This window comes from Silurus aristotelis, assembly GCF_946808225.1.
Source record: "Silurus aristotelis genome assembly, chromosome: 7".
NCBI classification, from domain to species: Eukaryota; Metazoa; Chordata; class Actinopteri; order Siluriformes; family Siluridae; genus Silurus; species Silurus aristotelis.
In genome coordinates this window covers 11,323,061-11,336,690 of record NC_139580.1, presented here as the reverse complement: position 1 = coordinate 11,336,690, position 13,630 = coordinate 11,323,061, and the positions used below count along the sequence as shown (strand labels likewise).

Below are 13,630 nucleotides of genomic sequence, written 5' to 3'. Positions count from 1 at the left end.
CGTAAATAATTACTGGGAACATTGTTTATCAAAAGGTAAATTACCTGTAAAGTAGATGCAGCTGAGTCACTAGTCTCAGACAGTCCTGTGCTCCTCGGTATACTGGAAACAACGTATCTTGTCCCCTTTGGCACAGGTTGTCTAACTACCAGTTTTCCTTTCCTGGTCTCTGCTAGAAATAAACTGTACCAGTAGGCATCGTTGGAAACCAAGGTGGAATCTGCGATGGTAGAGTTCCTCTCACTGATCACACTGTTCCGACATGGAGGAGCAGCTTTACTGGGCTTTGGTTTCTGACACTTCAGCACGATGGTCACCAGTATAGTGATCAGTAACAAAAATGAAACCGAGCCCAGTCCGATCACGAGATACAGGTTTAAATCTGAAAAGATGTCATATTCTAAAGGCATTTCAGTCATGTCAGCATAGCTTTTAAGCGCGGTCTCCACCGTGGAAAGTGTGATGGTGATTGTAGCAGAAAGAGAGGGATCTCCATTATCCTTGGCGATCACCACCAGTCGCTGGTGCCGCGAGTCTCTGTAACTAAACATTCTCGTGGTCCGGATCTCTCCGTTGTACTGATCCAAACTGAATAATGTAGCATCCGTGTTTTGGAGAAACTGATAAGTAATGCGTGAGTTGTGTACAGAGTCTGTGTCTATAGCAATTACTTTGGATATCAGAGTTCCTTTATCAGTGGATCTCGGTATTTTTTCCTGTACTACGGAGCCGTGCGCGCGCCATGGAGACACTATAACTGGTGTGTTGTCGTTCTGGTCCATGATAATAATGTGAACGGTCACATTACTCCTGAGTGGGGGAACCCCAGAATCTCTGGCTTCGATATGAAAAAGGAACTCCCTCTCCATCTCATAATCGAATGTCTTTAATGCGTAAAGATTACCATTTTCTGGATTAACGGAGAACAGCATGGACATCGAAGTATTGACAATTTCCTTTTCTATTATGAAATAAACGAGATATTGATTTTCATGGAGGTCTGGGTCGTGTGCAGTCAGGGAACCCAGTAAAGCGCCAGGAAGATTATTTTCCACAACCTTTATTGTATAAAATGATTGTGGGAACTGTGGCACATTGTCGTTAACGTCCAATAGCTCCAGAGTTATAGTTTCATTCTCCGATAAAGACGGGTTTCCTCTGTCAGTAATAGTAAATGTGATGTCATATTCTACTACCTTTTCACGGTCCAGTGTTTGAGAAACAACGAGCTCGTAATAATTCTCAGTTGATTCTTTTAGTGCAAACGGTAAATTCTCAGGAATATGTACATCAATTTGGCCATTTTCACCCGAATCCTTATCACTCACACTAATCACTGCAATGACTGTATCAACAGCGATGTCCTCTTTAACCGGATTTGTAAAAGATCTTACTGAAATTTCTGGATGATTATCATTCATATCTGTAATCATAATGACTATTTTACACTGGCCGGACAACGAAGTTGAACCTTTATCCTTTGCTATAAACTCCATGTTATAAATTCGGAAATCTTCGTAATTAATCATTTCTTTAACTCTTATCTCACCGGTGTCTGGGTTTAAACTAAAAGTCTGTTGTGCCTTTTCCGATGTATATAGGCCGAAAGAGTATGTAATATCTGAATTGGAGCCTTCATCTAAGTCCGTTGCATTTAGTTTCATCACAAGACTTCCTGTCGGCAAATTCTCTGTGATATTGAATGTATAGCTTTCCCGATCAAACTTGGGTGCATTGTCATTCGCATCCTGCACTTGAACAACGATGCTGGCTGTACCAGAGCGCGCAGGTGATCCTCCATCCACAGCAGTAAGGATTAAATTGTGAACAGCTTGAACTTCACGGTCTAAAGTTTTTTTCAAAATTAAATCAGCGAATTTAGAGCCGTCTCTACCAGACTGTATCTCTATGCCAAAGTGATCGCTTTTACTTAAGTAGTACGTTTTAACCGAATTGGATCCAATATCAGAATCCACCGCATTGCTGACAGAAAATCTTTCACCTACTGGTGTCGATTCCAAAATGTCCAAATGAATATTGTCACGTCGGAAATGAGGATTATTGTCATTAATATCAGTTATTTCTAATTCGATGTAAAATATGCGAACAGGATTCTCCACAATCACTTCCATTTTTAAAAAACAAATCGTTGTTGTTTTAGGAGGACAAAGAAGCTCGCGATCAATCTTTTCTAATATGTAAAGCTCTCCCTTTTCTCTGTTTATGTCCAGATATTTCTTATTAGCAATAACATCTAGTCGTGCCTTTCGCTTAATCAATGTATCTAAATCCAGCCCCAGATCGGTGGCTAGATTTGCAACCACGGATCCTTCTTCCATCTCCTCAGGGATTGAATAGTGCGTTACAGTAGACGCTGTTTGAATCATGGCAGACCATAAAATAACACGCGAGACGTACCTTCTCCAGCACCGCGCATTCATCTGAACCCCCATTGTCTCTTTTAATCGTTTGTCCTGCAGAAATTAGTGACTTTCCAACAGAACCTCTGACATTAAAGTCCAACAAGGAAACAACAAAGATGTTAATAGATAATATCCCGTTTTGAGAAAATTAAGACTGCTTAACACGAGCCCTCGCTGATTTATGAAATCCTTATAAGCATCCTATGCTCTTCATATCTCTCAGAAATGAACTGTGATGGCGGCACTGTCAGTGGACAACCCATTTGATTTTCTCTGGAATATAGCGCCACTTTGTGCATACGTCAAGCAACACATTTTGAATGGACATCTTCAATACAAATTTGATGATTTTCCTACAACAAACAAACCTTTTTTTTTTTTACTTTGTATATAAAGAATTTAAAATAATCAGTAAGCACGGAGAAAAATCCCCTAGATATTCTAATAATCATAGCTCAAATCACATAAAAAAAAAAAAACGACAACAAACAAAAACAAAACGTTCTACTCAGGTGCCATTGAATTAGATGGACCACGGATCTGAAATAGTTTGCATCTCTTCTTGATTGATCTATAATTTCTGTGTCAAACAACAATACTGAGCTTTATTTTACTCTTTGGATGCGCCACTTCATATGTTTTGTCATTTATCTTGAATACAGTACAAGGTTGGCTTGCGTATAGTAGAAAATGGAATATCATAAATATTAGTGTCAAGGCATCATCAAATTAATTTTTTATGTATGCCAATATTTGCTACCTTACCTGTAAAGTAGATGCAGCTGAGTCACTAGTCTCAGACAGTCCTGTGCTTCTTGGTATACTGGACACAACGTATCTTGTCCCCTTTGGCACAGGTTGTCTAACTACCAGCTTTCCTTTTCTGGTCTCTGCTAGAAATAAACTGTACCAGTAGGCATCATTGGAGACCAGGGTGGAATCTGCGATGGTAGAGTTCCTCTCACTGATCACACTGTTCCGACATGGAGGAGCAGCTTTACTGGGCTTTGGTTTCTGACATTTCAGCACGATGGTCACCAATATAGTGATCAGTAACAAAAATGAAACCGAGCCCAGTCCGATCACTAGATACAGGTTTAAATCTGAAAAGATGTCATATTCTAAAGGCATTTCAGTCATGTCAGCATAGCTTTTAAGCGCGGTCTCCACCGTGGAAAGTGTGATGGTGATTGTAGCAGAAAGAGAGGGATCTCCATTATCCTTGGCGATCACCACCAGTCGCTGGTGGCGCGAATCTCTGTAACTAAACATTCTCGTGGTCCGGATCTCTCCGTTGTACTGGTCCAAACTAAATAATGTAGCATCCGTGTTCTGGAGAAACTGATAAGTAATGCGTGAGTTGTGTACAGAGTCTGTGTCTATAGCAATTACTTTGGATATCAGAGTTCCTTTATCAGTGGATCTCGGTATTTTTTCCTGTACTACGGAGCCGTGCGCGCGCCATGGAGACACTATAACTGGTGTGTTATCGTTCTGGTCCATGATAATAATGTGAACAGTCACATTACTCCTGAGTGGGGGAACCCCAGAATCTCTGGCTTCGATATGAAAAATGAACTCCCTCTCCATCTCATAATCGAATGTCTTTAATGCGTAAAGATTACCATTTTCTGGATTAACGGAGAACAGCATGGACATCGAAGTATTGACAATTTCCTTTTCTATTATGAAATAAACGAGATATTGATTTTCATGGAGGTCTGGGTCGTGTGCAGTCAGGGAACCCAGTAAAGCGCCAGGAAGATTATTTTCCACAACCTTTATTGTATAAAATGATTGTGGGAACTGTGGCACATTGTCGTTAACGTCCAATAGCTCCAGAGTTATAGTTTCATTCTCCGATAAAGACGGGTTTCCTCTGTCAGTAACAGTAAATGTGATGTCATATTCTGCTACCTTTTCACGGTCCAGTGTTTGAGATACAACGAGCTCGTAATAATTTTCAGTTGATTCTTTTAGTGCAAACGGTAAATTTTTAGGAATATGTACATCAATTTGGCCATTTTCACCCGAATCCTTATCACTCACACTAATCACTGCAATGACTGTATCAACAGCGATGTCCTCTTTAACCGGATTTGTAAAAGATCTTACTGAAATTTCTGGATGATTATCATTCATATCTGTAATCATAATGACTATTTTACACTGGCCGGACAACGAAGTTGAACCTTTATCCTTTGCTATAATCTCCATGTTATAAATTCGGAAATCTTCGTAATTAATCATTTCTTTAACTCTTATCTCACCGGTGTCTGGGTTTAAACTAAAAGTCTGTTGTGCCTTTTCCGATGTATATAGGCCGAAAGAGTATGTAATATCTGAATTGGAGCCTTCATCTAAGTCCGTTGCATTTAGTTTCATCACAAGACTTCCTGTCGGCAAATTCTCTGTGATATTGATTGTATAGCTTTCCCGATCAAACTTGGGTGCATTGTCATTCGCATCCTGCACTTGAACAACGATGCTGGCTGTACCAGAGCGCGCAGGTGATCCTCCATCCACAGCAGTAAGGATTAAATTGTGAACAGCTTGAACTTCACGGTCTAAAGTTTTTTTCAAAATTAAATCAGCGAATTTAGAGCCGTCTCTACCAGACTGTATCTCTATGCCAAAGTGATCGCTTTTACTTAAGTAGTACGTTTTAACCGAATTGGATCCAATATCAGAATCCACCGCATTGCTGACAGAAAATCTTTCACCTACTGATGTCGATTCCAAAATGTCCAAATGAATATTGTCACGTCGGAAATGAGGATTATTGTCATTAATATCAGTTATTTCTAATTCGATGTAAAATATGCGAACAGGATTCTCCACAATCACTTCCATTTTTAAAAAACAAATCGTTGTTGTTTTAGCAGGACAAAGAAGCTCGCGATCAATCTTTTCTAATATGTAAAGCTCTCCCTTTTCTCTGTTTATGTCCAGATATTTCTTATTAGCAATAACATCTAGTCGTGCCTTTCGCTTAATCAATGTATCTAAATCCAGCCCCAGATCGGTGGCTAGATTTGCAACCACGGATCCTTCTTCCATCTCCTCAGGGATTGAATAGTGCGTTACAGTAGACGCTGTTTGAATCATGGCAGACAATAAAATAACACGCGAGACGTACCTTCTCCAGCACCGCGCATTCATCTGAACCCCCATTGTCTCTTTTAATCGTTTGTCCTGCAGAAATTAGTGACTTTCCAACAGAACCTCTGACATTAAAGTCCAACAAGGAAACAACAAAGATGTTAATAGATAATATCGCGCTTAGAGAAAATAAAGACTCCTTAACACGAGCCCTCGCTGATTTGTGAAATCCTTATAAGCATCCTATGCTCTTCATATCGCTCAGAAATGAACTGTGATGGCGGCACGCCCAGTGGACAACCCATTTGTTTTTCTCTTGAATATAGCGCCACTTTGTGCATACGTCAAGCAACACATTTTGAATGGACATCTTCAATACAAATTTGATGATTTTCCTACAACAAACAACCTTTTTTTATACTTTGTATATGAAGAATTTCAAGAATCAGTAAGCACAGAGAAAAATCCCCTAGATATTCTAATAATCATAGCTCGAATCACATAAAAAAAACAACAACAACAACAAACAAAAACAAAACGTTCTACTAAAGTGCCATTGAATAAGATGGACCACGGATCTGAAATAGTTTGCATCTCTTCTTGATTGATCTCTAATTTCTGTGTCAAACAACAATATAGAGCTTTATTTTACAGTTTGTATGCGCCACTTGATATTTTTTGTCATTTATCTTGAATACAGTACAAGGTTGGCTTGCGTATATTAGAAAATGCAATATCATAAATATTAGTGTCGAGGCATCATCAAATTAATTTTTTATGTATGCCAATATTTGCTACCTTACCTGTAAAGTAGATGCAGCTGAGTCACTAGTCTCAGACAGTCCTGTGCTTCTTGGTATACTAGACACAACGTATCTTGTCCCCTTTGGCACAGGTTGTCTAACTACCAGCTTTCCTTTTCTGGTCTCTGCTAGGAATAAACTGTACCAGTAGGCATCATTGGAGACCAGGGTGGAATCTGCGATGGTAGAGTTCCTCTCACTGATCACACTGTTCCGACATGGAGGAGCAGATTTACTGGGCTTTGGTTTCTGACATTTCAGCACGATGGTCACCAATATAGTGATCAGTAACAAAAATGAAACTGAGCCCAGTCCGATCACTAGATACAGGTTTAAATCTGAAAAGATGTCATATTCTAAAGGCATTTCAGTCATGTCAGCATAGCTTTTAAGCGCGGTCTCCACCGTGGAAAGTGTGATGGTGATTGTAGCAGAAAGAGAGGGATCTCCATTATCCTTGGCGATCACCACCAGTCGCTGGTGCCGCGAGTCTCTGTAACTAAACATTCTCGTGGTCCGGATCTCTCCGTTGTACTGATCCAAACTGAATAATGTAGCATCCGTGTTTTGGAGAAACTGATAAGTAATGCGTGAGTTGTGTACAGAGTCTGTGTCTATAGCAATTACTTTGGATATCAGAGTTCCTTTATCAGTGGATCTCGGTATTTTTTCCTGTACTACGGAGCCGTGCGCGCGCCATGGAGACACTATAACTGGTGTGTTGTCGTTCTGGTCCATGATAATAATGTGAACGGTCACATTACTCCTGAGTGGGGGAACCCCAGAATCTCTGGCTTCGATATGAAAAAGGAACTCCCTCTCCATCTCATAATCGAATGTCTTTAATGCGTAAAGATTACCATTTTCTGGATTAACGGAGAACAGCATGGACATCGAAGTATTGACAATTTCCTTTTCTATTATGAAATAAACGAGATATTGATTTTCATGGAGGTCTGGGTCGTGTGCAGTCAGGGAACCCAGTAAAGCGCCAGGAAGATTATTTTCCACAACCTTTATTGTATAAAATGATTGTGGGAACTGTGGCACATTGTCGTTAACGTCCAATAGCTCCAGAGTTATAGTTTCATTCTCCGATAAAGACGGGTTTCCTCTGTCAGTAACAGCAAATGTGATGTCATATTCTGCTACCTTTTCACGGTCCAGTGTTTGAGATACAACGAGCTCGTAATAATTCTCAGTTGATTCTTTTAGTGCAAACGGTAAATTCTCAGGAATATGTACATCAATTTGGCCATTTTCACCCGAATCCTTATCACTCACACTAATCACTGCAATGACTGTATCAACAGCGATGTCCTCTTTAACCGGATTTGTAAAAGATCTTACTGAAATTTCTGGATGATTATCATTCATATCTGTAATCATAATGACTATTTTACACTGGCCGGACAACGAAGTTGAACCTTTATCCTTTGCTATAATCTCCATGTTATAAATTCGGAAATCTTCGTAATTAATCATTTCTTTAACTCTTATCTCACCGGTGTCTGGGTTTAAACTAAAAGTCTCTTGTGCCTTTTCCGATGTATATAGGCCGAAAGAGTATGTAATATCTGAGTTGGAGCCTTCATCTAAGTCCGTTGCATTTAGTTTCATCACAAGACTTCCTGTCGGCAAATTCTCTGTGATATTGATTGTATAGCTTTCCCGATCAAACTTGGGTGCATTGTCATTCGCATCCTGCACTTGAACAACGATGCTGGCTGTACCAGAGCGCGCAGCGGATCCTCCATCCACAGCAGTAAGGATTAAATCATGGACTGCTTGAACCTCCCGGTCTAAAGTCTTTTTCAAAATTAAATCAGCGAATTTAGAGCCGTCTCTACCAGACTGTATCTCTATGCCAAAGTGATCGCTTTTACTTAGGTAGTACGTTTTAACCGAATTGGATCCAATATCAGAATCCACCGCATTGCTGACAGAAAATCTTTCACCTACTGGTGTCGATTCCAAAATGTCCAAATAAATAGTGTCGCGTCGGAAATGAGGATTATTGTCATTAATATCAGTTATTTCTAATTCGATGTAAAATATGCGCACAGGATTCTCCACAATCACTTCCATTTTTAAAAAGCAAGTCGTTTTAGCAGGACAAAGAAGCTCGCGATCAATCTTTTCTAATATGTAAAGCTCTCCCTTTTCTCTGTTTATGTCCAGATATTTCTTATTAGCAATAACATCTAGTCGTGCCTTTCGCTTAATCAATGTATCTAAATCCAGCCCCAGATCGGTGGCTAGATTTGCAACCACGGATCCTTCTTCCATCTCCTCAGGGATTGAATAGTGCGTTACAGTAGACGCTGTTTGAATCATGGCAGACAATAAAATAACACGCGAGACGTACCTTCTCCAGCACCGCGCATTCATGTGTGCCCCCATTGTCCTCTCTAATCTTTTTTTTTTGTACAATATGATGACTTTTCCACAGGACCCCAAATGATGACATAAAATAAATATTTCAAAATATTAACGTTTTAAGAAAAACAAACAAACTGCGTATCCGTTTTCCACTTATTAGTGTATCCTTTTAAGCACGCGATGCATCTTCTGATCGCCCAGAGATTAACTGTGATGGCGCCAGGAACATACGCCCAGTTTACAGCCCATTTGCTTTTTGTGGATTACAGCGCCACTTTGTGCACACGCGACGCATTTATATTTGCATCTTCAAGACAAATAGAGTAAATCTCGTAAAGAAAAATATTGAGAATATGTTGATGACATTGTAGAATATTCACCATTCATTGTTAGATAGTTAGATCGTACTTTTTTAGGATTCAATTAACGTTTGTTGTTACACAGAATATTTGAGCAATTATTTGTCTCTGTGCACGACATTTGAGTAGTATAAAATGCCCTATAATTTAATGAGGACATTAGAGAAATCCTAAAATGTAACTGAATTCATGTCAAGTTGTTGCTACCTTACCTGTAAAGTAGATGCAGCTGAGTCACTAGTCTCAGACAGTCCTGTGCTCCTCGGTATACTGGACACAACGTATCTTGTCCCCTTTGGCACAGGTTGTCTAACTACCAGCTTTCCTTTTCTGGTCTCTGCTAGAAATAAACTGTACCAGTAGGCATCGTTGGAGACCAGGGTGGAATCTGCGATGGTAGAGTTCCTCTCACTGATCACACTGTTTCTGCAGGGAGGAGCAGCTTTACTGGGCTTTGGTTTCTGACACTTCAGCACGATGGTCACCAATATAGTGATCAGTAACAAAAATGACACCGAGCCCAGTCCGATCACTAGATACAGGTTTAAATCTGAAAAGATGTCATATTCTAAAGGCATTTCAGTCATGTCTGCATAGCTTTTAAGCGCGGTCTCCACCGTGGACAGTGTGATGGTGATTGTAGCAGAAAGAGAGGGATCTCCATTATCCTTGGCGATCACCACCAGCCGCTGGTGGCGCGAGTCTCTGTAACTAAACATTCTCGTGGTCCGGATCTCTCCGTTGTACTGGTCCAGACTAAACAATGTAGCATCCGTGTTCTGAAGAAACCGGTACGTCACGCGAGAGTTGTGCACTGAATCTGCGTCTATAGCAATTACTTTGGCTATCAGAGTTCCTTTATCAGTGGATCTTGGTATTTTCTCCTGTATTACTGAGCCATGCGCGCGCCACGGAGACACTATAACTGGTGTGTTGTCGTTCTGGTCCATGATAATAATGTGAACGGTCACGTTACTGCTGAGTGGGGGAACACCAGAGTCTCTAGCCTCGACGTGAAATAGAAACTCATTTTCAATCTCATAATCAAACGTCTTGAGTGCGTAAAGGTTTCCGTTCTCTGGATTAATCGAGAACAACATGGACATGGAAGTGTTTGCTATTTCCCTTTCTATTATGAAATACACTAGATATTGATTTTCATTTAAATCTGGGTCATGTGCTGTTATAGAGCTTAACAATGCACCCGGAGGATTATTTTCCATAACATATATCTTATAGAAAATCTGTGGGAATTGCGGTGCGTTATCATTAACGTCCAGTAAATGCACTGTTATAGTTTCATTGTCAGACAGTGGAGGATTTCCTCTGTCCGTAACTAACAACGTAATATCATATTCTAAATTTGTTTCGCGATCTAATGGTCTCGAGACTAGCAGTTCGTAGTGGTAGTTAGATGATTTGTTTAGAGTAAATGGTATGTTCCTATTGATTGCAAGATTAACCTTGCCATTATCCCCCGTGTCTCTGTCGCTTACACCTACAAGGGCTATGACAGTGCCGACAGGAGTGTCCTCTTTCACAGTGTTCTTTAGTGATTTGATGGTTATCTCTGGATAATTATCATTCATGTCGTTAATATCTACTGTTATTCTACACTGACTGGATAGCGGAACAGGGCCATTATCTTTGGCCTCTATATGCATCTCAAATATTTTCATGTCTTCGAAATCTATTGTTCCTTTAACAGTGATTTCGCCCGTTTCTGAATTCAAATTGAACACGTTTTGCGTTTTTTCTGAGGTATATAGTGTAAATGAGTATGTTATTACCGCGTTTGAGCCTTCATCAGAATCGGTTGCGTTTAATTTGGTTACAAGAGTTCCAATCGGTGAATTCTCATTCATTTTTACTGTGTACACTGAGAGGTCAAACTGAGGGGCGTTGTCGTTTGAGTCTAGCACTCGAACAATAATACTGGCAGTTCCTGAGCGTGCAGGGACACCGCCATCTACAGCAGTAAGAATGAGAGTATGAATAGGCTTTGCTTCCCTGTCTAATGCTTTCATAAGAACCAAGTCGACATATTTTGTATCACTACCAGAATGAATATCGATTGTAAAATGATCACTTTCTCCAATTTTGTAAGTATTTACAGTGTTGGCACCTACATCCGGGTCTTGTGCATTGGGTAAAGAAAATCGTTCACCGGGTGACGCCGACTCGGAGACATCAAGTTCGACCCTATCCCTTCTAAAATGTGGAGCGTTATCGTTGATATCTGTGATTTGTAATTCAATGTTAAAAATACGCAATGGGTTTTTGATTATCATATCCAGTTTAATCAAACAGTTTGACGTTTTGATCTGGCATATATTTTCTCTATCAATTCTTTCAATAATGTACAGCTCCCCAGTTTTCTTATTAACATCTAAATATTTTTTGTTATTAAATATATCAAGCTTTACCTCTCGTTCAGCTAAAGCTCCTACATCCAGTCCCAAGTCTGCAGCTAGATTAGCAACAATAGACCCTCTCTCCATCTCCTCCGGTATAGAGTAACGCGTGACAGACAAAGCCAATTTCCATGTCGCCAAGAATACAAAAAAAACGATCACACAACGCATACATTCCACAGTCTTCATTCTCCCGGCCCTATACGGTGATGTGTTTCTAAAGTAGGTCAAATAAACAAATTGCGATCACAGAAAGTGCTGTGGTCCTCACAGATATATTGAACATGTGAGAATTATAATCACTATCTCCCTCTCGAGCCAATGCCTTTTAAAGTCATTTACTAGCAAACAGCGACACCCGGAGACCAACGTCAGCGAGTTCCGCGAAATCGATAAAAAAAAAAGATAGAAGATAGAAAAGATAAGACAGAATTCGTTTATTTTAAAGTAACTATTACCAAAGTAATACTATTAATGTGTGTCCACATTTGCTGCATGTCTGTAACATTAAACGTATACATGAACTCCTCATGTGCTAGAACGTAGTGGTTACTTTCAGCACCACAGTAGTGAACAGCGACACTCAAGTAATTTCTTGATGTTATTTAGCAGTTGAAATTTAGTATTTCTGCCACAATTCCTGTTTCCACAAACACTCCGCCTTTTTTCAGTTGTGCTGAACATATAGATAAAACTATTTATAATTAAATTCTCAAATCAATTTAATTCATCTCTATAAAAATTAAATTTTATTGTATAGCACTTTAAAAAATAGACATTGTGTCAAAACAGCTTTACACAGACAAGGCGGTGATAAAAAATTTATGAATTTGTTCCATATAATTGTAAGGTTATTCCTAAAGAGCATCCAGTGGCGACTACAGCAAGGAAAAACTCCATGACATGCCATGGGAAAGAAATCTTGAGAGGAAACAGACTGAACAGGGAACCGGTCTTTACATGGGTGGCACAGAATATTCATTTATAACAGTTCATCTTTGTTGAGGTGTGCAGTAGGTGATTCAATTCAGCTTGTGGTCCTGAGCCATTGTAGCAGACTGTTGACATAAAGTACAGTCCAAATCCATTCTCAAATCCAAGTGAGCTTTATTATTGAACAGTTTGATAAAGTGAAACCCATGCTGTAGCAAAGGAAGGTTAAATATTTCAACAACAACAACAAAAAAAAAAATACATAAACATGTTCTATGTAAATTGCTTGTTTATTAATTAAATAAGTATTAAATTGAATATATATATATATATATATATATATATATATATATATATATATATATATATATATATATATATATATATATATGGACAATCTTTAGTGAACCAGCTAGTTCTAAATAACGTCTTAAAACGGTTGTCCCTCCGGCCCCTGAGCTCTGTTGGGGACGGGCTTCCCAAACTCAGCCTTACTGCCTGCCTGCCTGGGGACGTTGCCCAGCTCTTCTGCCCTGCTGAACATGCCCCCAAGCCTGTCTGCCCTGCTGAGCATGCCCCCAAGCCTTTCTGCCCTGCTGAGCATGCCCCCAAGCCTGTCCAAAGTCCCGCAGAAGGAGCCGCTCTGCTCCAGTGTCCCGCTGAGGGCCCAACCCTTGCTGACTACATTGCTCCAACCCTGGGTTTCTCCAAGGTGTTTGCCTGACCCCTGGTAGCTCAGCGCCAGATTATCTCACCAGCTTTCTGAAGTCCGTGGGAATACTCTTGCCACCCTGCCTGCTCTGGATTCTGTTTCTGTACCTGTTCCTGATCCTGATTGTGACTCTGTACCCTGTTCTGCATTGCCTCAGCTCTGATTTGAACTCTGGACTGTTTTTGATTTGTGATTCTGCTCTGCCCTTCATAGTTTGCTGTTTGCTGTTTTATGGAATTTTTGAAATGTTTTGGTTTTGATTCTCTCTCTGCATTGCCCTGTTCGCCTGTGTTAAGACCCTGGACTGTTTTTTAGACTTTGATTTTGCCTTTGGCCTATTGCTCTGATACTTTTGTTATCTAGTCACCCGCAGTGATACCTGACACTCTCCATCTTCACTCATTTCTGCACAACTTTTTTTGCACTATGACACTTTAACTCTGGACTTGCCCAGCACAGTGCCACTTTATACCACACCATACTGCACATGGACACTTAAAGG

The 13,630-nt window shown here is 40.0% G+C and overlaps 1 protein-coding gene and 1 pseudogene across 2 annotated transcripts; both read right to left on the bottom strand.

Annotated features, from left to right (window-relative positions):
- Positions 1-3,179: 3,179 nt before the first annotated feature.
- On the bottom strand, positions 3,180-6,342 carry LOC310729033 (protocadherin alpha-C2 pseudogene; annotated as a pseudogene). Its single transcript has one exon. The product of its transcript is annotated as a protocadherin alpha-C2 pseudogene (transcript).
- On the bottom strand, positions 6,320-11,877 carry LOC310729359 (protocadherin gamma-A4-like; the record flags this gene model as incomplete). Its single annotated transcript, XM_083547461.1, has 2 exons — positions 9,282-11,877; positions 6,320-7,399 (listed from the first exon to the last, which is right to left on the bottom strand). The coding sequence occupies exons 1-2, from the start codon at positions 11,670-11,672 to the stop codon at positions 6,320-6,322; spliced, it is 3,471 nt and encodes a 1,156-aa protein (XP_083403587.1). The 5' UTR covers positions 11,673-11,877.
- Between the last annotated feature and the right edge of the window lie 1,753 nt (positions 11,878-13,630).